Here is a 26,064-nt window from a genome sequence, read left to right as displayed (position 1 = left end):
ATACAGACCACAAATTCAAATTGCTATACTCATTATTTGGGTCAAATTTGTCTCCATTTTTATAGATTGGTGTGATCTTGGTTTCAAATATCGGGGAAAATACCTATAGTGAGTTAACAGCAACTTGGGGAAAATTTTCTGCAGTATCATAAATAGCAGACTACATAATTTCGTACAATTGTACAACAGACCACATTTACACCCTCCACACTAATAGACAAACAAGTAAACCTAAACAAAGGCTAAATTTACTTGTGTTTTGTAGACTTCAAGAAAGCATTTGATTCAGTTTGGCAGGAAGGTATTTTTTATAAACTAATAGAAAGTGGTATTGGAGGGAAAACATTATGTTATTAAATCAATGTACACTAAAAACAAATGTGCGGTTAAAATTGGCAACAAGAAAACAAACTTCTTCTCTCAGGGACGTGGAGTGAAACAGGGCTGCCCAATAAGTCCAACACTATTTAACATCTACATTAATGAATTGGCAAAAACATTAGAAGAATCGGCAGCACCTGGTCTCACCCTCTACAACACTGAAATCAAGTGTCTACTGTACGCAGATGACCTGGTGCTGCTGTCTCGCACTAAGGAGGGTCTGCTATACGCAGATGACCTGGTGCTGCTGTCTCCCACTAAAGAGGGGTTACAGCAGCATCTAGATCGTCTTCACAGGTTCTGTCAGACCTGGGCTCTGACCGTTAATCTAAAAAATAACGAATATAATGATATTCCAAAAAAGATCTGGAAATCAGGATGACAAATATAAATTCTATTTGGACACACTTCTATTAGAACACACCAACAACTACACGTATCTAGAACTAAATATCAGCAACACAGGTAGCTTTCACATGGCAGTGAATGAGCTGAGAGACAAAGCAAGAAGAGCATCCTATGCCATTAAAAGGAACATTAAAATCCAAATTCCAATTAGAATCTGGCTCAAAATGTTCCAATCAGTTCTAGAACCAATTGCTCTATATGGCAGTGAAGTATGGGGTCTGCTGTCTAATAATGAATATACTAAATGGGACAAACATCCAATTGAAATACTGCACGCTGAGTTTTGCAAGAATGTATTGCAAGTGCAAAGAAAACCTCCAAATAACACATGTAGAGCAGAAATGGGGGGAAAAAAACTCCTTGCTCAAATAGATAAAGAGCCATCAAATTGTACAACTATTCCATCACACAGCTCTACAATGTCAAGAGATGGAACAAGAGAAGTGTCCCCTCAGCCAGCTGGTTCTGAGGCTCAGTTCACCAACCCAAACCAACCCCATAGAGCCTGAAGATCACTCAGAAAATCTGGCCCAACCAAATCATCACAAAGCAAAAAGAAAAATCTATCACCTATTGGAAAGACACCACAAAAAAATCTAAGTAAACTTCAAGGCTATTTTGCTCTAAACAGACAGTACATGGTGGCAGACTATCTGACCACTGTGACTGATAGAAAACTGAGGAAAACTTTGACTAGGTACAGACTCAGTGAGCACAGTCTGGCTATAGAGACCGGTCGTCACAGGCCAACCTGGCTGCCCAGAGAGGACATTCTGTGCTCACTCTGCTCCAGGGGAGAGGTAGAGACAGAGCTGCATTTCCTATTACACTGTAACAAATACTCAGACCTATGAGAATTGTTCTTTCCCAAAATTAGCATTCAGTACAAAGAATTTGAAACTGTAAAAGATGAAGAAAAAATCTAATATTTATTGGGTGAAAAGCCAAAATGTGCAGTTTTGGCAGCCAAATATGTGTCCTGCCACAACCTGAAGGACAACCAGTGAAAAGTGCAATGTAATGTCAATAATATTTCCCATTTAGTTTTGTTTTGGTTTTCATACCATGTCATGTGGCTTCTCAGCCATGTTGAGACTGGTCTACTACCAGGTCATGTGTCTTCTCAGTCATGTTGAGACTGATCTACTACCATGTAATGTGTCTTCTCAGTCATGTTGAGACTGATCTACTACCAGGTCATGTGGCTTCTCAGTCATGTTGAGACTGGTCTACTACCAGGTCATGTGTCTTCTCAGTCATGTTGAGACTGGTCTACTACCAGGTCATGTGTCTTCTCAGTCATGTTGAGACTGATCTACTACCATGTAATGTGTCTTCTCAGTCATGTTGAGACTGATCTACTACCAGGTCATGTGGCTTCTCAGTCATGTTGACACTGGTCTACTACCAGGTCATGTGTCTTCTCAGTCATGTTGAGACTGGTCTACTACCAGGTCATGTGTCTTCTCAGTCATGTTGAGATTGGTCTACTACCAGGTCATGTGTCTTCTCATGTTGACACTGGTCTACTACCAGGTCATGTGTCTTCTCATGTTGACACTGGTCTACTACCAGGTCATGTGTCTTCTCAGTCATGTTGAGACTGGTCTACTACCAGGTCATGTGTCTTCTCAGTCATGTTGAGATTGGTCTACTACCTGGTCATGTGTCTTCTCATGTTGACACTGGTCTACTACCATTGCTTTTATGTATTGTTATTCTCATTAATATTGTTGTTTTGTTGTAGTTGTTGATAATGGTAATCCCATTTCCACTACTACTACTATTATTGCTGTTGGTCCCACAATTTTTGCTATATGTATACTTTGACAATGTAAGTCATTAATCTTGCCATGTCAATAAAGTCTATTGAATTGAATAGAGAGAGAGAGAGAAGTGAGAGATAACCAGTAAAGATAGTAAGGTACAAAGTTATTTATTTATTTCTAGATCCCTTTGTCTCCCATTGACATAGAGGTTAATAAATAAGATATTAATAGATTGTGGTTTTCAATCATTAAAACCCCACTGGAGAGAATATCTGGGCGAGTGTAGTCATATTTGTCCTGTTCCTCATAATCAGCCATTTTATATGGATGGTTTAATATGAGATTATCAGACCTGGGTTCACATACTATTTAGGCTATATCAATTACTTTCAAAGACATCTGGAAGTAAGTATTTATTTTTTATTTGGAAAAACAAGTAGTTGAATATTGGAATATATTTGGAAATACACTTGGAAAGTATTTCAAAATATTCAAATAGACGGTCTCAAATATACTCCCGTGCATCTATCCCAGGTATTTGAAAATAGTATTTTGAAAAAAAGTTGATTCACCACATTTGAAAATACTAAAATATACAGAAAATTTGTATTTAAATAACAAATACTCAAATAAACAGAAAATTAGTATTTAAATAACAAATACTCAAATAAACATGTATTTGAAACCAGGTCTGGATTTCATACAGTAGGCCTACACACAGCAAACCAGAGCTATTCCCCTGGCAGAGAGAATCAGAGCTATTTCCCTGGCATAGAGAACCAGAACTGATATGAGGGGTGGTGCATTGCACGCACAACATACTACTGTAACCATACCAACCAATAGCTGCTTTGGAAAAGTTGGGTGTATGTTTGGTGGGGACACATTGACATAGATATGTTCACTTTGTTTCCTATCTAAACAACATTCTCTTCATATCGGACCACCTGTATTATTATTATTATTACTTATTTTGATCGTGGCTTTTCCTCGAGGCGTTAAATGTGTCTGTATCACAAGACTGTTAGAAACACTACATAATTGTAATTTGCACACAGAGAATTCCTTCAGCCTTTTCCTCGTAGTCGTCAGCTGAGTACAAGCACATGTCTAGGAACTGTGACGACAATATGGTAATACACAGCTGCTGATATTATGCAGGCCTATTCATTATCTTGGTGTTCATCTCATTGGACACAGTGGGGATTATATGCTTACAGCTGGCCCCAAGATAACATCAACCGCTAGCATCCACACCAACCAGATATAATTTTATATCAGTACTGTACACAGGTTTCAACATTCACACTTCAGAGATCATAAATGTCCTGAATTCTTCCAGATTTAAGAAGAAAATACAACTATACAAATGTTTACAATGTGACCAGTAAGAAAACCACTAGGTTCATTATTCTAAAAAGATAAAACATGTTTCTCCAGATGATGTAACACAGCAAAGGTCAAAGGTGACAACAGTCGAGTTCTGAAGGGAAATTGAGTCTTGAAGGTCCTCATGTCTGCAAGATGACTACATGGTCCTTTGAGAATTGACAGTGGTGAAAGTTGTTCCCCTTTCCTTGTCCTCTGTTGTCCCTCACTCCCAGAGAGAGGGAGAGAGTGACAATCTATTTGTCTAGCAGCAGGCTCGCCCTTAGTTTGTCCGGAGTTGATAATCTGCCAAGAAGTGAAGACGTAACAGCAATACATTAACACTCTTCTAACCATCATCACATTACCCCTGTACTGTGGTGTCACATTAACACTCTTCTAACCATCATCACATTACCCCTGTACTGTGGCGTCACATTAACACTCTTCTAACCATCATCACATTACCCCTGTACTGTGGTGTCACATTAACACTCTTCTAACCATCATCACATTACCCTTGTACTGTGGCGTCACATTAACACTCTTCTAACCATCTTCACATTACCCCTGTACTGTGGCGTCACATTAACATTCAAATTAGCATTGGGGCTCTGGGTGACTGAGATACACATTGGGGTCAGGGTAGTGGTTATTATGGCCTTACAATAACTACTTACAACTCCCTTATCAATAAGTCAACACTGCTCTCTCTCTCACTCTCTATTTCTCTACCTCTTTCTCTTCCATTCACTCTCTCGTTCTCTCACCCTACCTCTGCTGATCACAATGAAAAGGTGATAGCCACCTTGGCATGCAGAGCAGTGTCACAGAGAACCTAATGGAAGTAAGGCATCATTCAAATCCCTCTTGCCCCAGCTTCAGGAGAGAGGTAATAGCTGGGTTCACTGCCGGGCCGAATGGTGTGTGTGTCTCACCTCCACTCTGTGTTATATAGCGTACCCATGGTAAGGCCTCATAGCCACTTTTCTCAATGATCTTCAGATAGCGTACCTGAGGAGGAGCAAAGAACAGTTTCAGCACATACACACACCAGGGACGACGTTATGGGTAGGCCTTAGGGGCCCTGAACCCGCCCTACCGTACCTCCTTGCCTGTCCAAATAAAATATTGATCATTTATTTGAACGAGACCCACACCAACAGAAAGTTCTCTCTCTGAATGTCTCTTTAGTTCATTTAATCTGATTGTCATAAGGTTCCATGACTTTGTCCACACAGGGCATCTGGACACACAACATACATTTAGATGATTTTCATTACATTTTGGGTGTTTTATTTAACTTTTGTACACTTGTGGTGTTCCTGGTCAAAAATTACCGGTCATTAGAAATTAATTGGTGAGACTACAATTAGTGTATAAAATTGAGTTCAGGCACATGCCCATTCATCAGATGGACACACTTCCTCTCCCAGACCCCCACATGCATGTGTGTTTGAGCACACACACACACACACACACACATCCCTTCTTGGCTTCCATGGCAACCCCCACGGGAACCTTTCCCCAATATAATCTTTCCCCCACGGGAACCACTCCTGTTGGCATTCTCACAAACAGTCACAACATTGTTTCAATAATATATAGAACTTTTCTTGCAGCTCTGGTATATAAAGCTTTTTTGAGGCCTTGCTCACAATTCATTCTGTGGCAGCACAATCTTTTACTCAAAAACGAGTTGTATGAGCTCAGGTCAATGAGGCCTACAGGCCATAAATAGCAAATAGAAGTTCAAAACTTGTAATGTTCAAAAGAACTTAAGTTGATAAAAAGATTGAACACAACATTAGTGATAATATATGTATTATTATGGATTTATAATCATCTACAGAATTAATTAACATGAAACGAACACAACAGGAGGGTTAAAGCATCCGAGAGAGCGAAACAGCGCCCCTCTGTCTCAGTATGTGTAGACCATGTATCTGATGCTGTGTGGACCAAAAGAGTAAGGCATGTCATATTATTTCTGTCCAGACAGCATCAGACACATTTATTTTTATTTATTTTATTTTTTATTTAACCTTTATTTAACCAGGTAGGCTAGTTGAGAACACCTTTATTTAACCAGGTAGGCTAGTTGAGAACACCTTTATTTAACCAGGTAGGCCAGTTGAGAACACCTTTATTTAACCAGGTAGGCTAGTTGAGAACACCTTTATTTAACCAGGTAGGCTAGTTGAGAACACCTTTATTTAACCAGCTAGGCTAGTTGAGAACACCTTTATTTAACCAGCTAGGCTAGTTGAGAACACCTTTATTTAACCAGCTAGGCTAGTTGAGAACACCTTTATTTAACCAGCTAGGCTAGTTGAGAACACCTTTATTTAACCAGCTAGGCTAGTTGAGAACACCTTTATTTAACCAGCTAGGCTAGTTGAGAACACCTTTATTTAACCAGCTAGGCTAGTTGAGAACACCTTTATTTAACCAGCTAGGCTAGTTGAGAACACCTTTATTTAACCAGCTAGGCTAGTTGAGAACACCTTTATTTAACCAGCTAGGCTAGTTGAGAACACCTTTATTTAACCAGCTAGGCTAGTTGAGAACACCTTTATTTAACCAGCTAGGCTAGTTGAGAACACCTTTATTTAACCAGCTAGGCTAGTTGAGAACACCTTTATTTAACCAGCTAGGCTAGTTGAGAACACCTTTATTTAACCAGCTAGGCTAGTTGAGAACACCTTTATTTAACCAGCTAGGCTAGTTGAGAACACCTTTATTTAACCAGCTAGGCTAGTTGAGAACACCTTTATTTAACCAGCTAGGCTAGTTGAGAACACCTTTATTTAACCAGCTAGGCTAGTTGAGAACACCTTTATTTAACCAGCTAGGCTAGTTGAGATCAAATTCTCATTTACATCTACGACCTGGCCAAGATAAAGCAAAGCGGCACAAACAACAACACAGAGTTACACATGGAATAAACAAACATACAGTCAATAACACAGTAGGGGGACAAAACATGGTCTAAACATAATGAGAGGGGGAAACCATGCGTTTGATGCATTTGATACTCCAGCCATTACCACGAGCCCGTTCTCCCTAATTAAGGTGCCAACCAACCTCCTGTGATGCAGACCTAAGCTTTTAGGACAAAGACTCCCATTGTTAGGGTGGAGACATCAGCATCTCCTCAATATATACAGATCTCAGGTTTCAGCCTCTTGTGAATTGGAAAGGAAAGTTGGGTGGGTGCAGAGTGCCCTGTTAGGATGCTGGATCGTCCTAAAGTAAATTGATGTTTCGCCAAAATTATATATTTACTCCTGTAAATAAAAGCATCCAAAATACTTCACCGGGGAGCATGACTTAGTCACAGAGGGTCATTAGCTTATTTTAGAAAAATAGCTGTGGATCGTTTTAAAATCACCAGTGTGTTTGGGAAGCCCGCAATATGGGTAGTGAACGTAACAATAGATTGAGCTGATTGAGTTGCGGCTGTCAGTGAAAAGGGTCTAAAATATATATGTGAAAATAATGTGTCTTGAGTATAATAAAAAATGTTGCATCAATTGGTCAAAGGCACTGCATCTCAGTGCTAGAGGCGTCACTACAGACCCTGGTTCGATTCCAGGCTGTATCACAACATGCCGTGATTGGGAGTCACATAAGGCAGCGCACAATTTGCCCAGCGTCATCCGGGTTAGGCCTTCATTGTAAATAAGAATGTGTTCTTAACTGACTTGCCTAGTTAAATAAAGGTTCAATTAAACAAATGTAAAATACGTGGATGGGTGTGAGGCAAAGATATGGAGCTTCTCTCTCCATAAAACATGCATATGTAGGAAAATGCACATTTGGCAATGTTGATTTTCTGATTGTCTTAAGTGACAATACACCATTATTAACAAGCGAGTTTCAAAGTGATTTTTTCTTTGCCTCAGTCAACAAAGTCAGTTGTATTTTTTACATCCATTGCAATGATAGTTCCTCAGTATTTGAAAAATCTTTCCAACACCGATATTTGCCAAGACTCGGTGTGAACGAACAAATGATCATGATCTGATGATCCCATATATCCAGTGGAAATGTCATGATCTGATGATCCCATATATCCAGTGGAAATGTCATGATCTGATGATCCCATATATCCAGTGGAAATGTAATAAAAATGAAAACAACAGCTGTCTGTCCCGAGCTCACTGGGGCAGGAAACACTGAGGACCTGGAATTGGCTCGTTGATACAATGTTGCAAGTTACCGGACCCAGTGATAATTTGATAACATGTTTCAGTTCACTAGCAATAGCTCAAGTCGAGACAGATAGAAAGGGAGGCAGAGATGAACGTGATTGAAAATTCAGGTTCTTTCATCAGGATATTTTCTACTGTTTTTATTTGTCAGCTTTAGGCCTATGCATTTTACTGAGTTGACGATGGACGTTAAAGGCCTACTGCTGCATTTGCCAATAAGCTATCTCTGAGTTCTATGCTCTCATTTCTTTATCCGCCAATTGATCACAGTATATTAAATGTGCCCATATGGCAGAGGCTAGTGCTCTCGCCATAGTTGAATTTGAAATCATTTTACTTCAGATTTTTATGATTTACCACGTGACTATGATATTAAGAAACAAAAACTGTATTATTGAAATGAAACTGTTCCACAAAAATGTGCATATATAAAAATAATCATAACTGCCACCCATAAAAATGTTAGGATAAATTGTAAGCTTCTCCAAATTTTAAACTCACAAGCTGCCTATTGCATGTGCTATTACACCCCTTGAGAAAATTGTGAAATGCAAGTGCGCGCACACAGGGGTTCCCGTGAAAAAACATGCCTATGGAAATCAAAGGCCTGTCCAACTGATTCGTTCTGGGGCACGCTCTGACACACGCACTCACACACACGCACGTGTGTCAGCTCCTTCCAGCCTGTATGCACTATGATGGAACTCATACCTGGCTCTACAAGGGTCCACTTTGATAAATATAGATTTAAGGTATCTGTTAGCTTACCTGGATACCAGATACAGTGAAATAGGGGATCTCAAAGTTGACAGTGATGGGCCTTCTCCCCTCCAACTCAGTACTCTCCACACTAGGCAGACCAAAGTGAGCCCTCATCATGTACTCTTTCCCCCCCTGTTCAAACATAGAAACACACAGGTATGAGGTTTATTGGAAAACTGGAGCATTTCTCTTCGTTAAAACTTCTTAGGGCTGCGATCCCGTTAACGGGATGATATGACAACAGCCAGAGAAAGTGCAGGGCGCCAAATTCAAAACAACAGAAATCTCATAATTAATATTCCTCAAACATACATGTATCTTATACTGTTTTAAAGGTAATCTTGTTGTTAATCCCACCACAGTGTCCAATTTCAAATAGGCATTACAGCGAAAGCACCACAAACGATTATGTTAGGTCACCACCAAGCCACAGAAAAACACAGCCATTTTTCCAGCCAAAGAGAGGAGTCACAAAAAGCACAAATAGAGATCAAATGAATCATTAACCTTTGATGATCTTCATCAGATGACACTCATAGGACTTCATGTTACACAATACATGTATGTTTTGTTTGATAAAGTTCATATTTATTTTAAAAAATCGGAGTTTACATTGGCGCGTTACATTCACTAGTTCCAAAAACATCCAGTGATTTTGCATAGCCACATCGATTCAACAGAAATACTCATCATAAATGTAGATGATAATACAAGTTATACACATGGAATTATAGATATACCTCTCCTTAATGCAACCGCTGTGTCAGATTTAAAAAAAACTTTACGTAAAAAGCAAACCATGCAATAATCTGAGACGGCGCTCAGAATAGAAATACAATTTTCCGCCATGTTGGAGTCAACAGAAACCAGAAATCACATGATAAATATTCCCTTACCTTTGATGATCTTCATCAGAATGCACTCCCAGGAATCCTAGTTCAACAATAAATGCTTGATTTGTTCGATAATGTCCATTATTTATGTCCAAGTAGCTACTTTTGTTAGGGCGTTAGGTACACATATCCAAATGCTGGTGCAGGTCCAGCATAACTTCGGACAAAAACTTTAAAAAGTTCTATTACAGTTCGAAGAAACATTTCAAACTAAGTATAGAATCAATCTTTAGGGTGCTATCATAAATCTTCAATAAAGTTCCAACCAGAGAATTCCTTTGTGTCTAGTGAAGCCATGGAACGCAGGTCGATATCATGTGAAATGCACGTGACCAGGAAATGGCTCTCTGCCAGTAAACCGACTCAGCTCTTATTCAGCCCCACAACACAATAGAAGCCTCATTCAAGTTTCTAAAGACGGTTGACATCTAGTGGAAGCCCTAGGAAGTGCAACTTCAGCCATATCCCACTGTGAATTCAAATGGGCCTGGGTTGAAAGCGACCAGCCTCAGATTTCTCACTTTCTGTTTGGATTTCTTCTCAGGGTTTTTTCTCAGTTCTGTTATATTCACAGACATCATTCAAACAGTTTTAGAAACTTCAGAGTGTTTTCTATCCAATACTAATAATAATATGCATATATTAGCAACTGGGACTGAGGAGCAGGTCGTTTACTCTGGGCACCTCTGGGCATCTTATCCAAGCTACTCAATACTGCCCCTGCAGCCATAAGAAGTTAAGGTTCTTTGTTATGTTGTGAACTACACTACATGACCAAAAGTATGTGGACACCTGCTCATCTAACACCTCATTCCGAAATCATGGGCATTAATATGGAGTTGGTCCCCCACTTTGCTGCTATAACAGCCTCCACTCTTCTGGGAAGGCTTTCCACTAGATGTTGGAACATTGCTGTGGGGACTTGTTTCCATTCAGCCCCAAGAGCATTAGTGAGGTCGGGAAATTAGGCCTGGCTCGCAGTCGGCGTTCCAATTCATCCCAAAGGTGTTTGATGGGGTTGAGGTTCAGGGCTCTGTGCAGGCCAGTCAAGTTCTTCAACACCGATCTCAACAAAACATTTCTGTATGCACCTCGCTTTGTGCATGGGGGCATTGTCATGCTGAAACAGGAAAGGGCCTTCTCCAAACTGTTGCCACAAATTTGGAAGCACAGAATCGTTTAGAATGTATGCTGTATCGTTAAGATTTCCCTTCACTGGAACTAAGGGGCCTAGCCCGAACAATGATAAACAACCCAGACCATTATTCTTCCTCCACCAAACATTACAGTTGGCACTATGCATTCAGCCAGGTAGTGTTTTCTTGGCATCCGCCAAACCCAGATTTGTCTGTCAGACTGCCAGATGATGAAGCGTGAATCATCAATCCAGAAAACGAATTTCCACTACTACAGAGTCCAATGGCGGCGAGGTTTGCACCACTCCAGTCGACGCATGGTGATCTTAGGCTTGTGTGCGGCTGCTCGGCCATGGAAACCCATTTCACGAAGCTCCCGACGAACAGTTCTTGTGCTGACGTTACTTCCAGTGGCAGATTGGAACTCGGTAGCGAGTGTTGCTTCAGCACTCGGCGGTCCCGTTCTGTGAGCTTGTGAGGCCTACCACTTCGCGTCTGAGCTGTTGTTGCTCCTAGACATTTCCACTTCACAACAACAGCACTTACAGTTGACCATGGCAGCTCTAGCAGGGAAGAAATTTGACCAACTGACTTGTTGGAAAGGTTGCATCCTATGACGGTGCCACATTGAAAGTCACTGAGCTCTTCAGTAAGGTGGAGATGCAGTCTGTGGAGATTGCATGGCTGTGCGCTCGATTTTATACACCTGTTAGCAACGGGTGTGCCTGAAGTAGCCGAGTCCACTAATTTGAAGGAGTGTCCACATACTTTTGTATATATAGTGTACTTTATAGCACTGCAAACCCGAACAAATGGCCTGTTGAAGCCAAACCCCTCCCTACCTGATCTTATCACAATGAAGCTAGCTAGGCCATGCAGTCATATTAAAACACTCCTCACGTCTGTACTGGTGCAGGATACATCAACAGTGCACGGGACTTCCTTGTTAGGTAAACAACTACAAGAGGACCTGAATGGCGGTACAAATCACATTATTGTGGGAACACCTCCTCTAAGAGTCTGAACTAGGCTGTTTGAGAAGGTTTGAATCCCAAGCAACCTGCCTACACATAGTTTGAAGTACAATACCAACATAGCTTTGACCTAGTACAGTAGCTGTGTGCTGGAAAACCTTGGTAGAGCATGGGTGGAATAGTCATTGTGGTGCTCATGTGAATTTCCTTTATTTTTCAGCTTCAGACCAATGCCTACTTCTCACTAAAACATTGTTTTTTGTTTTTAATAAACACAGTCTCCTGCGACACACCACCAATACCACCTCCACACATAGTTATTTGTTTAAACGGTCCATGCGGCTCTCTTGTTTCTCAGAGGCAGGAAGGATGTGGGTTTACAGCAGCAGAGAGAGTTGACAGAGTCATGCTGAATGTAATAGTTAGGCCATGGGGTTGAGTAAAGTATCCTTGTCAGTCTTTATCAATGTGAAGTGTTTCCTCTAGCTGTTATCAGACATAACTTGTCTGACCTCCCCGTGATTCTTCTGGTGGCTGTGTAAAAACATGTTATTAGAAAATGTGCTGCTTCCTGTGAGAATACTGTAGCCTTCAGACTCTGTTAATGGATAAGACCGCATGTTTACCATTTAGTTACTATTTAGCCAATAACAGAGAAGGCTGGTGTGAGGAGCTATAGGAGGAAGACGGGCTCATTGTAATGCCTGGCCACTCCATTCCAGCCATTCAAATGAGCCTGTCCTCCAATAGCTCCTCCCACCAGATGTCCCTGGTCAATAATTACCCATAGTATGGTTTTGAAGAGTACAACTGTGTGAGGGTGGATTGAACAAAATAGTATCTTAAACACATGGCTACTGTTACAATAATATAGCAGATGCATACATTCTATGTATGGGTGGTCCCAGCAGGAATTGAACCCACGACCCTTTCTATTTCAAGCACCATGCTCTACCGACTAAGCCACACAGGACCTATGCTATGGTAATATTACCATACTGTAGCAGATGACCCACTAACAGGGAGGCATTGACTTAACTGCCATCTACAATGTCTTATTATTATACTGAACAAATATATAAAAACGCAACATGCAGCAATTGACTTTTACTGAGTTACAGTTCATATGAGGAAATCAGTTAATTGAAATATATTCATTAGACCCTAATCTATGGATTTCACATGACTGGGAATACAGATATGCATCGGTTGGTCACAGATACCTTGGGCCTCACAATGGGCCTCAGAAGTTGGTGGCAGCTTATGGTAGAGAAATTAACATTAAATTCTCTGGCAACAGCTCTGGTGGACATTCCTGCAGTCACCATGCAAATTGCACTCTCCCTCAAAACTTGAGACATCTATGTCATTGTGTTGTGTGACAAAACTGCACATTTTAGAGTGGCCTTTTATTGTCCCCAGCACAAGTTGCACCTCTGTAATGATCATGCTGTTTAATCAGCTTCTTGATATACCACAAATGTCAGGTGGATGTATTATCTTGGCAAAGGAGAAATTCTCACTAACAGGGATGTAAACAAATTTGTGTACAAAATATGAGAGAAATTAGCTTTTTGTGGGAATGACACATTTCTGGGATGTTTTATTTCAGCTCATGAAACATGAGACCAACACTTTACATTTTTGTTCAGTGTAGTAATGTTTAGTTCATCTCAGTGACGTTCGCTACTTACAGGGAAGGACTTGATGTTCCACTGCACCACGCTCTTCTCGGGAAGATACTTGCAGCTGCCTGTGCTCGTCTTGAATTTGGGCGAGTCTGCGTCGCTGGGAACAGGTACCATGATGGCCACATTGTTGGCAGTGGAGCGACTCTTAAACTGACTCCTGGCCTGTAGGGTGGAGGTGAAAGGTCAAACGGTCACAGGGTTACCAGCAGAGACGTGCAATGCTAGTGATGGAAAGAAAGGATACAGTCATCAAGAAGAAACACAGAGGTTACTGTATGGAGACTTCCTTGCTTAATGATTAACTCATAGCATCTAAAGTTAAAGGTTGAGGAAACAGTCCCAACCCAAACATTGTCCCACATTGCAGCCAGGGTTCATAGGAAAGCCAATGTTGGAGCCATGCTAAAAGACAGCGGATGATGTTGGACATCCTTTACCTTAACCTTGATCTCCACTCGGCTGTGGGAGAACTTCTCAATCACACTCTCAATCCATATCAGAGGCTTCACCTGGCAGACAGAGGAGAGAAGGTTAACATGGAGCAAAGGAGATGTGTGCACGTGTGTGTGTGTGTGTGTGTGTGTGTGTTCTGCTGACCGTGGTGTTGAGGCGGTAGGACATGAGTTCGGACTCTCCGTCGGGGGGGATGAAGGAGATGGTGCGGTCGTTCTCGAAACGGGACAGACGGACACATTGATGGAACTTGACATCCTCCAGCTCTACCGTCTTACTTTTCTCTCCTGACAGGACAGGTAAAAGGGGGAGGGGTTATTGTACGGCTATGTCCTGATACACAGCGCCTGACAGGTGCACATTGGATCAGTGCGAAATATCCATAGGAGTCCATTGACGTTTTCCAGTCTCAGTTCAAATACTGTACAGTCTTATATGCCTCAGATACTAAATAAAAAGTATCCTGTAGGTTCCATTGTCATCCTTCCTGATCAGAAAACACACCACGGCTTCTTCTTCGTAGGTACTTTATAAAGAGTTCAATCGATCATAGCTGTTGTAAGAGAAAGTTTTGGAAGAACATCCACTTCAGGAGTGGGTTGGAAAACAATGACCTGGCAATGTGGCTGTGTACTGTGGTGAGCAAGCCTAATGTTCCCGTTGTTTTCCTGAACACATAGAAAAAGGCCCAGCAGAGCTGCTGTTAAAAGTTCTGAATGACTCTGGGCCCCACATGAACCCAGGTAGAATGAACCCTGTCCACACCAAGGTGACTGAGTTTGACCAAGTGTGTGTGTGTGTGTGCGTGCGTATGTGTGTGTGAGACATTTCAATGTAAAGCCCCATCCTCCAGGGAGAGCTAGCGTCTAGTCTTTGGAGATCAGAGACCTAGCAGGCCTATCAGATCATGACATCCCAGCAGGTTAGCCCTTTGAAGCGCTACTCTCCCCAATATACTGTAAGTATGGTCCCCCTAGTAGCATCATTACTGAGAGATTGTGGAACGGTCAAAAAGGAGGCACAGTCATGTTCAGGCTCTAAGGGGGTGGAGGGAGAGAGAGATGCCAGACGTAGAAGGGTTTAGGTTATCACACTGTCCCCTGTGGTTCACTATCTCCCTAACAAGGCAACAGAACAGTCATGTGTCCATATCACAGAAATGAATCCTGTGTTTTATTCATTTTCACAATTTGATCTGTTTCAGCTCTCATATCTCTCAAAGCCTACTTCAAAACTCTCCCTGTAAGCTCATGTGATTTTCTTTCCTGTATGTATCATAAGCATGATTTCCCTATACCCAGATTTGACAGCCCTGACTCTCCAACAGTATCTTCTTCATGTGGAGTGACATTAACATACTTTGACCAGAAGAGGGTGCTGTTTCACCCACACAAGGCTGTTTACAATGTAGCAAGCCAGGACAGACATTAATAAAGATGACTTCGTAATCAAAACACACCTTTATGGTTCAAAATTACTTGTCCCAAATTCAGGATTTTAGTAGGATCCCTTGAGGGAATACATACAAATGCATGTTATAGAAAAACAAAGTGCAATATACATTTTGGGAGAACTTCTTTCTCTGATTATAGGAAAGAGAATGGGGGATACTTAGTCAGTTGTCCAACTGAATGTGTTCAACTGAAATGTGTCTTCTGCATTTAACCCAACCCCTGTGGATCAGAGAGGTGCAGGGGGGGGAAGCCTTAAAACACACCTATGGTGCCTGGGGAACAGTGGGTTAACTGCCTTCCTCGGGGGCAGAATGACAGATTTTTTACCTTGTCAGCTCGGGGATTCGATCTTGCAACTTTCCAACGCTGTAACCACTACGCTACCTGCCGCCCCAATAGGGAGAGTGTAGAAGCCCATTTTGCATTCTCTTGTTTATCTATCCATTATTTGTAGGAGTACTTTTCTTTTTCTATTCCAGACATGCCACTTCACTTCCAGGCCGTAGGCTGCATGTGAGGAGCCGTCCATCTTTCATCTGCCGACAGCAGCAGTAGCCTGGGGGAGGGATTAGCACCGGGGCTAGACCAGGGAAGAGTCATCCACCAGACGCCCCACAACCAGGGCACATGAGGGGGGAGACCAGGGACAGAGAATGGGGGCGGTGGAGGCAGAGGGGTGTAGGTAGGGATGGGAGGCAGGGGGTATGGAGTTAGTTGGGTAGGATTGGGAACAAACTAAAATATTGAAGGGTGAGGATTTGGGCATGGAAGATAATTGTCCATATTATCTGTGACCACATCTCTCCAGAGATGAAGAGTCCAATTATTTGGGTTGGGGATCTTGTCCCGGCTATGATTGTCCTTACCTTTTGGTGTGTGTCTGTGTACTTGTGAGTCAGTTTGTGTGTATACTGTGTACAACATAGCCACAAGAAGATATTGAGTTGGGTGTATAAAAATCCCTTTATAATAACGTATTCTATTATCGTATTTATCTAGTTAAGAAGAAGCATTTTTAGGAGGGTCTGGAAAATATGGTCTTTTATAAACGCATTTCTGTCATTCTGGGATTCTATGGTTGTAAAATTAATTTAGTTTTAAGTTGCTTTTGAGAAACCGGGCCTTGGTCTTGACCTGGCTCAGGGCCAATAAAAATAAGGGAAACAATATATCAATATTATAGGCTACAGTAAGCTACTGAATCAACTGTCCAGTGGCACAGACTCACCCAATGATGAAGATAGCATGAATGTGCATAACCTAGGCTTCTCACTGTACCGGTGATGGTCTCAAGAGAGGCCAGAGCTACTTTGAAAAACAGTGCTGTTCGTCTGAGTTGTTGAGAAGAAAAAAAACTGGTAGCTTCTACTGACAAACAAATCTTCTCTTTTCAGCAGTAGCCATTCGCTTTCTAAACATACTTCCTGCAATTGTATTTAGACATTTGTGAAAGTCCTTTAACTATTCACTGACGGAGTAGAGAAATAGAATGCATGAAGTGCCCATTCAAGTTAGAACTGACAGCCATTTTGATCTTACCCATGAGTTTACCAGTCAAATTACCAGAGTGAGCCTCCTGGGTGGCGCAGTGGTTAAGGGCGCTGTACTGCAGCGCCAGCTGTGCCACCAGAGACTCTGGCTCTGTCGTAACCGGCCACGACCGGGAGGTCAATGGGGCGACACACAATTGGCCTAGCGTCATCCGGGTTAGGGAGGGTTTGGCCGGTAGGGATCAAATCAAATCAAATCGAAATCAAATCAAATCAAATCAAATGTATTTGTCACATACACATGGTTAGCAGATGTTAATGCGAGTGTAGCGAAATGCTTGTGCTTCTAGTTCCGACAATGCAGTAATAACGAACAAGTGATCTAACTAACAATTCCCAAAAAAACTACTGTCTTATACACAGTGTAAGGGGATAAAGAATATGTACATAAAGATATATGAATGAGTGATGGTACAGAGCAGCATAGGCAAGATACAGTAGATGATATCGAGTACAGTATATACATATGAGATGAGTATGTAAACCAAGTGGCATAGTTAAAGTGGCTAGTGATACATGTATTACATAAGGATGCAGTCGATGATATAGAGTACAGTCCCTACGTATGCATATGAGATGAATAATGTAGGGTAAGTAACATTATATAAGGTAGCATTGTTTAAAGTGGCTAGTGATATATTTACATCATTTCCCATCAATTCCCATGATTAAAGTGGCTGGAGTAGAGTCAGTGGCATTGACAGTGTGTTGGCAGTAGCCACTCAATGTTAGTGGTGGCTGTTTAACAGTCTGATGGCCTTGAGATAGAAGCTGTTTTTCAGTCTCTCGGTCCCAGCTTTGATGCACCTGTACTGACCTCGCCTTCTGGATGACAGCGGGGTGAACAGGCAGTGGCTCGGGTGGTTGATGTCCTTGATGATCTTTATGGCCTTCCTGTAGCATCGGGTGGTGTAGGTGTCCTGGAGGGCAGGTAGTTTGCCCCCGGTGATGCGTTGTGCAGACCTCACTACCCTCTGGAGAGCCTTACGGTTGAGGGCGGTGCAGTTGCCATACCAGGCGGTGATACAGCCCGCCAGGATGCTCTCGATTGTGCATCTGTAGAAGTTTGTGAGTGCTTTTGGTGACAAGCCGAATTTCTTCAGCCTCCTGAGGTTGAAGAGGCGCTGCTGCGCCTTCCTCACGATGCTGTCTGTGTGAGTGGACCAATTCAGTTTGTCTGTGATGTGTATGCCGAGGAACTTAAAACTTGCTACCCTCTCCACTACTGTTCCATCGATGTGGATGGGGGGGTGTTCCCTCTGCTGTTTCCTGAAGTCCACAATCATCTCCTTAGTTTTGTTGACGTTGAGTGTGAGGTTATTTTCCTGACACCACACTCCGAGGGCCCTCACCTCCTCCCTGTAGGCCGTCTCGTCGTTGTTGGTAATCAAGCCTACCACTGTTGTGTCGTCCGCAAACTTGATGATTGAGTTGGAGGCGTGCGTGGCCACGCAGTCGTGGGTGAACAGGGAGTACAGGAGAGGGCTCAGAACGCACCCTTGTGGGGCCCCAGTGTTGAGGATCAGCGGGGAGGAGATGTTGTTGCCTACCCTCACCACCTGGGGGCGGCCCGTCAGGAAGTCCAGTACCCAGTTGCACAGGGCGGGGTCGAGACCCAGGGTCTCGAGCTTGATGACGAGCTTGGAGGGTACTATGGTGTTGAATGCCGAGCTGTAGTCGATGAACAGCATTCTCACATAGGTATTCCTCTTGTCCAGATGGGTTAGGGCAGTGTGCAGTGTGGTTGAGATTGCATCGTCTGTGGACCTATTTGGGCGGTAAGCAAATTGGAGTGGGTCAAGGGTGTCAGGTAGGGTGGAGGTGATATGGTCCTTGACTAGTCTCTCAAAGCACTTCATGATGACGGATGTGAGTGCTACGGGGCGGTAGTCGTTTAGCTCAGTTACCTTAGCTTTCTTGGGAACAGGAACAATGGTGGCCCTCTTGAAGCATGTGGGAACAGCAGACTGGTATAGGGATTGGTTGAATATGTCCGTAAACACACCGGCCAGCTGGTCTGCGCATGCTCTGAGGGCGCGGCTGGGGATGCCGTCTGGGCCTGCAGCCTTGCGAGGGTTAACACGTTTAAATGTCTTACTCACTTCGGCTGCAGTGAAGGAGAGACCGCATGTTTTCGTTGCAGGCCGTGTCAGTGGCACTGTATTGTCCTCAAAGCGGGCAAAAAAGTTGTTTAGTCTGCCTGGGAGCAAGACATCCTGGTCCGTGACTGGGCTAGGTTTCTTCCTGTAGTCCGTGATTGACTGTAGACCCTGCCACATGCCTCTTGTGTCTGAGCCGTTGAATTGAGATTCTACTTTGTCTCTGTACTGGCGCTTAGCTTGTTTGATAGCCTTGCGGAGGGAATAGCTGCGCTGTTTGTATTCAGTCATGTTACCAGACACCTTGCCCTGATTAAAAGCAGTGGTTCGCGCCTTCAGTTCCACACGAATGCTGCCATCAATCCACGGTTTCTGGTTGGGGAATGTTTTAATCGTTGCTATGGGAACGACATCTTCAACGCACGTTCTAATGAACTCGCACACCGAATCAGCGTATTCGTCAATGTTGTTGGCTGACGCAATACGAAACATCTCCCAGTCCACGTGATGGAAGCAGTCTTGGAGTGTGGAGTCAGCTTGGTCGGACCAGCGTTGGACAGACCTCAGCGTGGGAGCTTCTTGTTTTAGTTTCTGTCTGTAGGCAGGGATCAACAAAATGGAGTCGTGGTCAGCTTTTCCGAAAGGGGGGCGGGGCAGGGCCTTATATGCGTCGCGGAAGTTAGAGTAACAATGATCCAGGGTCTTTCCACCCCTGGTTGCGCAATCGATATGCTGATAAAATTTAGGGAGTCTTGTTTTCAGATTAGCCTTGTTAAAATCCCCAGCTACAATGAATGCAGCCTCCGGATAAATCGTTTCCAGTTTGCAGAGAGTTAAATAAAGTTCGTTCAGAGCCATCGATGTGTCTGCTTGGGGGGGGATATATACGGCTGTGATTATAATCGAAGAGAATTCTCTTGGTAGATAATGCGGTCTACATTTGATTGTGAGGAATTCTAAATCAGGTGAACAGAAGGATTTGAGTTCCTGTATGTTTCTTTCATCACACCATGTCACGTTGGCCATAAGGCATACGCCCCCGCCCCTCTTCTTACCAGAAAGATGTTCGTTTCTGTCCGCGCGATGCGTGGAGAAACCCGCTGGCTGCACCGCTTCGGATTGCGTCTCTCCAGTGAGCCACGTTTCCGTGAAACAGAGAACGTTACAGTCTCTGATGTCCCTCTGGAATGCTACCCTTGCTCGGATTTCATCAACCTTGTTGTCAAGAGACTGGACATTGGCAAGAAGAATGCTAGGGAGTGGTGCACGATGTGCCCGTCTCCGGAGTCTGACCAGAAGACCGCTTCGTTTCCCTCTTTTTCTGAGTCGTTTTTTTGGGTCGCTGCATGGGAACCATCCCGTGGCGCTGGTTGTAAGGCAGAACACAGGATCCGCATCGCGAAAAACATATTCTTGGTCGTACTGGTGGTGAGTTGACGCTGATCTTATATTCAGTAGTTCTTCTCGGCTGTATGTGATGAATCCTAAGATGACCTGGGGTACTAGTGTAAGAAATAACACGTAAAAAAACAAAAAACTGCATAGTTTCCTAGGAACGCGAAGCGAGGCGGCCATCTCTGTCGGCGCCGGAAGTTATACACATCCTTGTCTCATCGCGCACCAGCGACTCCTGTGGTGGGCCGGGCGCAGTGTGCGCTAACCAAGGTTGCCAGGTGCACGGTGTTTCCTCCGACACATTGGTGCGGCTGGCTTCCGGGTTGGATGCGCACTGTGTTAAGAAGCAGTGCGGCTTGGTTGGGTTGTGTATCGGAGGACACATGACTTTCAACCTTAGTCTCTCTCTCCCGAGCTCAGCACCCCTACTTCCCACGGCTATGGTGTACAGACATTATACTGTAGGTGTTTATACTCACGTCCTGTGATTTCAAAGAGCACTTTGTCGTTGAGGCCCAGTCTGAGTTCAGGCATCCCAGACAGGACCACCTTGAGCTTGATGCTGCCCACGATCTCACTACGCAGGACACTGCCGGTAGCACTCACCTACAGGGAGGGTTACAGACAGCAAAAAATATTAATCACAAAAACTCTGATTTTGACAAGGAGGAACCAAGGATGGCAGGTTTATATGAGGTTAAGGAAGGTGTTTGAGACTGAAGATGATAAAGTGGCTTGTCACAAAAAGGGAGCTCAGAGATCTAGCTGTCCAGTTGAATGATAATGTGGCAATAGAGGCCCATCAGACCTGCTCTTCCTTACAATCAGTTATCAGCCATGTCTCTGTCTGTGACCCCTGGGATACATCAGGGGCTCAGGGGGCTGGTTACGTGCCAAACCAAAAGGTTGTGGCCACATGGGTGTCCCGGTGTTAGCACAGAAACCAGAAACCGGAGGATTGTTGTAAGACAGGAAATCGGAAATCATTTCCTCACATTTTCGATTCAAGGAAGTGGAGAAATGGTGTCTGGAAGAACCTTCTCATACAGCTTACTGTAAACCTGACCTTGTTTCTTGGCCTGTCCATTCTAAATAATGATCACTCTAAATATATATCCAACTATTAGAAATCAAATTTGAACAAAAATGTATCTATCCTGAGTACTCAGACCCACTGCGGCCCCTCATGATGAGATACGTTTCTTTGTGGCCCCCACCTCCAAAGTTTCCTATCATTGGTATACAGTAAACGGTGTGTACAGTAAAGTGTATGACTATGTACTCTTTACCTGGGAATGTTTACCTTTACTCAAACTATTTCCTGGTTTAGGTTAAAGGCCCAATGCAGCCATTTTGATCTGAATATAATTTCTGGGTAACAATTAAGTACCTTACTGGGATTGTTTTAATTTAAAATGGTCAAAATTAGAGAAAAAAAGTGCTTCTTAACAAAGAGCAATTTCTCAAGCAACATTTTATGCTCGGGCTGTCTGCGAGTGGTGTGAGTGGGGAGGGAGGAAGCGCAACAGGTGGCCTTGCGTTATAGCATTGGGGCAGTAACCAAAAGGTTGCTGATTCAAATACCCGAGCCGACAAGGTGAAAAACCTGTTGATGTGCCCTTGAGCAAGGCACTTAACCCTAATTTGCTCCAGGGGTGCCGTACTATGGCAATTCACCTATCAGGTGTACGTGACAATAATATATGTTTAAACTCTGAACTATCTGTTGGCAGAGAGTTTTGGAACTCTCTTTGTTAATAGTCTATTTACTTATTTACCGCCTGGTGATGTCACCAGGCAGGCCAAAGCTTCATCCCTCTAAAACAGGCTGAAAATTAAGGCGGTCTTTTCAAAGAGCTCTTCCACTAAAGGGCATTATCATCATTTTCATTCCAACCTCATAGTGTGGAAATATACACTACCTTTCAAAAGTTTGGGGTCACTTAGAAATGTCCTTGTTTTTAAAAGAAGGACTTGTGAGGCATCTGTTTCTCAAACTAGACACTCTAATGTACTTGTCCTCTTGCTCAGTTGTGCACCGGTGCCTCCCACTCCGCTTTCTATTCTGGTTAGAGCCAGTTTGCGCTGTTCTGTGAAGGGAGTAGTACACAGCATTGTACGAGATCTTCCGTTTCTTGCCAATTTCTCGCATGGAATAGCTTTCATTTCTCAGAACAAGAATAGACTGACAAGTTTCAGAAGAAAGTTATTTGTTTCTGGCCATTTTGAGCCTGTAATCGAACCCACAAATGCTGATGCTCCAGATACTCATCTAGTCTAAAAAAAGGCCAGTTTTATTGCTTCTTTAAATCAGGACAACAGTTTTCAGCTGTGCTAACATAATTGCAAAAGGGTTTTCTAATGATTAATTAGCCTTAAAATGATAAACTTGGATGAGCTAACACAACGTGCCATTGGAACACAGGAGTGATGGTTGCTGATAAATGTAGATATTCCATTTAAAAAAATCTGCCATTTACAGTTGCAATAGTCATTTACAACATAAAATGTCTACACTGTATTTCTCATCAATTCAATGTTATTTTAATGGACAATTATTATTTTTTTCTTTCAAAAACAAGGACATTTCTAAATGACCCCAAACTTTTGAACGGTAGTGTATATAAAACACAGGTAATTCTAGTTTTTCACTGCACTGGGCCTTTAATCTATTGTATGTTCGTCTTACCCTACACGCAAATCAGTTACGCCACACAAAGCCAGACCAGCTGTTTTATAATCATACTACTGTCCCAACTAGTCACTGTCACCCGTCATCAGCAGGTTATTACTGAGTACAAGCCATATACAGTATAGTGTACAGTCTGTACTCTATACAGATACATCACACATTCAAAGGGTTAAAAGATGTGTGGAAACTTATGGCTTGGTGTTCTTTAATAATGATTGTTTACTAGAGGTGTCCCCGGTTTTTCTATTGAGCAGTTGCCATGACTGCTATGACTCTATTGAGAGTTGCCATGACTTTATCTTCACAGTGAACAGGCAGAATAGTAACAAAACGAGATCCCATTAAAGAGGCTTCTCACCAGTAGGTTGACGGACTCGATGACGTCCATGAACACCTCGTTCTTCCTGTACTTGATGCCCTCCGACCTCCAGGACACAGCGTTCGTGACGGTGGCGGGGGGGCGAGGGGCGCCCACATCCAGTTTGTGACCCTGTTGGGTGATGTACCTGCAGAGAGGGGACAGGAGAGGAGAGAGGGGAGAGGAGATAGGAGAGAGGGACAGAGGGACCGGGGAGAGCAGAGAGGGGACAGAGAGGGGGAGAGGAGAGAGGGGACAGAAGAGGAGAGAGGAGAGAGCAGAGAGGGGACAGAGAGGGGGAGGGGAGAGAGGGGAGAGGGACAGAGGGACCGGGGAGAGCATAGAGGGGACAGAAGAGGAGAGAGGGGACAGAAGAGGAGAGAGGAGAGAGGGGAGAGGGACAGAGGGACCGGGGAGAGCAGAGAGGGGACAGAGAGGGGGAGAGAGGAGAGAGGGGACAGGAGAGCAGAGAGGGGACAGAAGAGGAGAGAGGAGAGAGCAGAGAGGGACAGAGGGACCGGGGAGAGCAGAGAGGGGACAGAAGAGAGGGGGAGAGGAGAGAGGGGAGAGGAGAGAGGGACAGAAGAGAGGGGGAGAGGAGAGAGGGGAGAGAGGAGAGAGGGGAGAGGACAGATACCATGTAGGCTTGTTCAGAGGGGACAAATATAGGCATCGCTACCTCACTTTCCACTTAGGTGCAAGAACAGAGGAGCAAGCACAAGATGAAAAGAAACTCTTGGAAGGACAGTGGAAGTTATTTTATGAAGATATTTGTTTTCTAGGTGATTTCATACCTTGTATTTATTCATTATTGATGAAAGAGCTTATGATACCCCTGAATAGAAAGTTAATTTTAATAAACCTCTTGACTGGAGTAGATAGATTATTGAAAGGATTTGTCTTGGGTTGTGAGCTCGGTAACCATGGTTGTAATTGGAACAAGGGGGTTTACATTGTAATTGTAACGAAAAGACTCAGACTGCGCTAAACTAAACTCTGAGCTCAAATAATTATTTTGTACTTGAAGTACATCTTGTGTGCTCATTAAATTGGTACAATCTACAATTGCTAAAAGCAATCAAGTTGACCTCATAGACTCTCAGGCCTTGCACCCATAGCTTACATGTCACTAGCCCGATCCCATTGTGCCTTTAAACACAGCAGACCTTGTATGACTATCGTCTCCTACTGGCTGTACTATCAGTAATGTATGCTGCAGTGCTGAGTTGTACAACAGGCAGAGCTATACTGTTCTGAGAGAGGCTTGTTGTCCTCCAGGGAGGACTGGGTGTCTGAAGGGATGATGCGATGAGATGGGGTGTGGGTAGGAGGGAGATGATGTACCTCCAGTATGCAAACGTTACCATCTGTGGGACACCTGCCTTTGCCTCTCTTTATATCTCACTGACAAATAACCAGGTGACAGACAGCAACACCATCTACTTCCTCAAATACACACACACACACACACAACTGTAATCCCCCCTGATAGATCTCTTCTGCCTGCATCTCTCCAAGCTCCCCCTGGGGTAATGAGACAGATTGATCCATTCTCCATCATGGACCCTTCTGATGCTTGCCGAATTTCTCTCCTCCACTAAACCTTCTCTGGGCTCGTCTGAGAAACCCCCTCTCCTCCACTAAACCTTCTCTGGGCTCGTCTGAGAAACCCCCTCTCCTCCACTAAACCTTCTCTGGGCTCGTCTGAGAAACCCCCTCTCCTCTACTAAACCTTCTCCGGGCTCGTCTGAGAAACCACGTCCTCTACTAAACCTTCCCTGGGCTCGTCTGAGAAACCCCCTATCACTCAGATTAGAAGACGCTAGCATGGCTCAAAATGTGTGTCTGCACACTGCACAGGCACCGAAAGATGACCCCCAAAATTGACCAAGAAATTACAAAACACTGGTTTGATTTCACCACTGCACTGTGTTTTACGATAACCCACCTCAAGCAGGGAGATCATTTCATCTCAACACCTCATCACGACTCACAGAGAGTGGCTCAAGCCAGCGAGATGAAAGACAAGCAGGCTTGTTTGGTTTGGTCCTGATTCTTATCAGAAATGCTAATGAGTCTATCCTAGAGCAGAGTTGGCGGTAAATCGACAGATTAGCATAAGAATGTCAGTCATACTACGAAACAACACACACAAACACACTCATTGTCTCACATACACACACAGGGGAAGACAAGGGAATGGTTGGCAGGTCAGGTGGGTAGTGTTTTAAGGGGGGGGGGGGGTGAAAGAGCCTAATTGGGGGAGAAGAGGGCGAGGATGGAAGTACGCCGGGATGAGGTGGGGTGGGGTGTCTCCTTGGCAAAACGATGATCGGAACAGAGCTCGTCTGTCTGGAGTGTCGAGTGCAGCCAGCTGACGACGGTATTGTGTGTGTGTGTGTCTCAATGGAAGACAGTCTAGCGATGATCAGCCCTATTCAGGCCCATGGACACAGACAACATA

At 43.5% G+C, this 26,064-nt stretch overlaps 1 protein-coding gene across 1 annotated transcript in view; it reads right to left on the bottom strand.

Annotated features, from left to right (window-relative positions):
• Positions 1–2,709: 2,709 nt before the first annotated feature.
• Positions 2,710–26,064, bottom strand: part of ap1m3 (adaptor related protein complex 1 subunit mu 3) — a 39,014-nt gene continuing 15,659 nt past the window's right edge. The window contains exons 5-12 of the mRNA XM_020499547.2: positions 23,601–23,748; positions 21,030–21,156; positions 14,197–14,339; positions 14,037–14,108; positions 13,603–13,761; positions 8,912–9,037; positions 4,865–4,940; positions 2,710–4,232 (exon numbers count right to left, since the gene is read on the bottom strand). Of these exons, the coding sequence (XP_020355136.1) occupies positions 4,210–4,232; positions 4,865–4,940; positions 8,912–9,037; positions 13,603–13,761; positions 14,037–14,108; positions 14,197–14,339; positions 21,030–21,156; positions 23,601–23,748 (874 nt within the window). The 3' untranslated portion in view covers positions 2,710–4,209. The remainder of the gene's footprint in view (positions 4,233–4,864; positions 4,941–8,911; positions 9,038–13,602; positions 13,762–14,036; positions 14,109–14,196; positions 14,340–21,029; positions 21,157–23,600; positions 23,749–26,064) is intronic.

Source organism: Oncorhynchus kisutch, linkage group LG13 (genome assembly GCF_002021735.2).
Source record: "Oncorhynchus kisutch isolate 150728-3 linkage group LG13, Okis_V2, whole genome shotgun sequence".
In the NCBI taxonomy this organism is placed as follows: Eukaryota; Metazoa; Chordata; class Actinopteri; order Salmoniformes; family Salmonidae; genus Oncorhynchus; species Oncorhynchus kisutch.
Note: the sequence above shows the minus strand (reverse complement) of the source record. Positions and strands in the feature narration are given on the sequence as shown.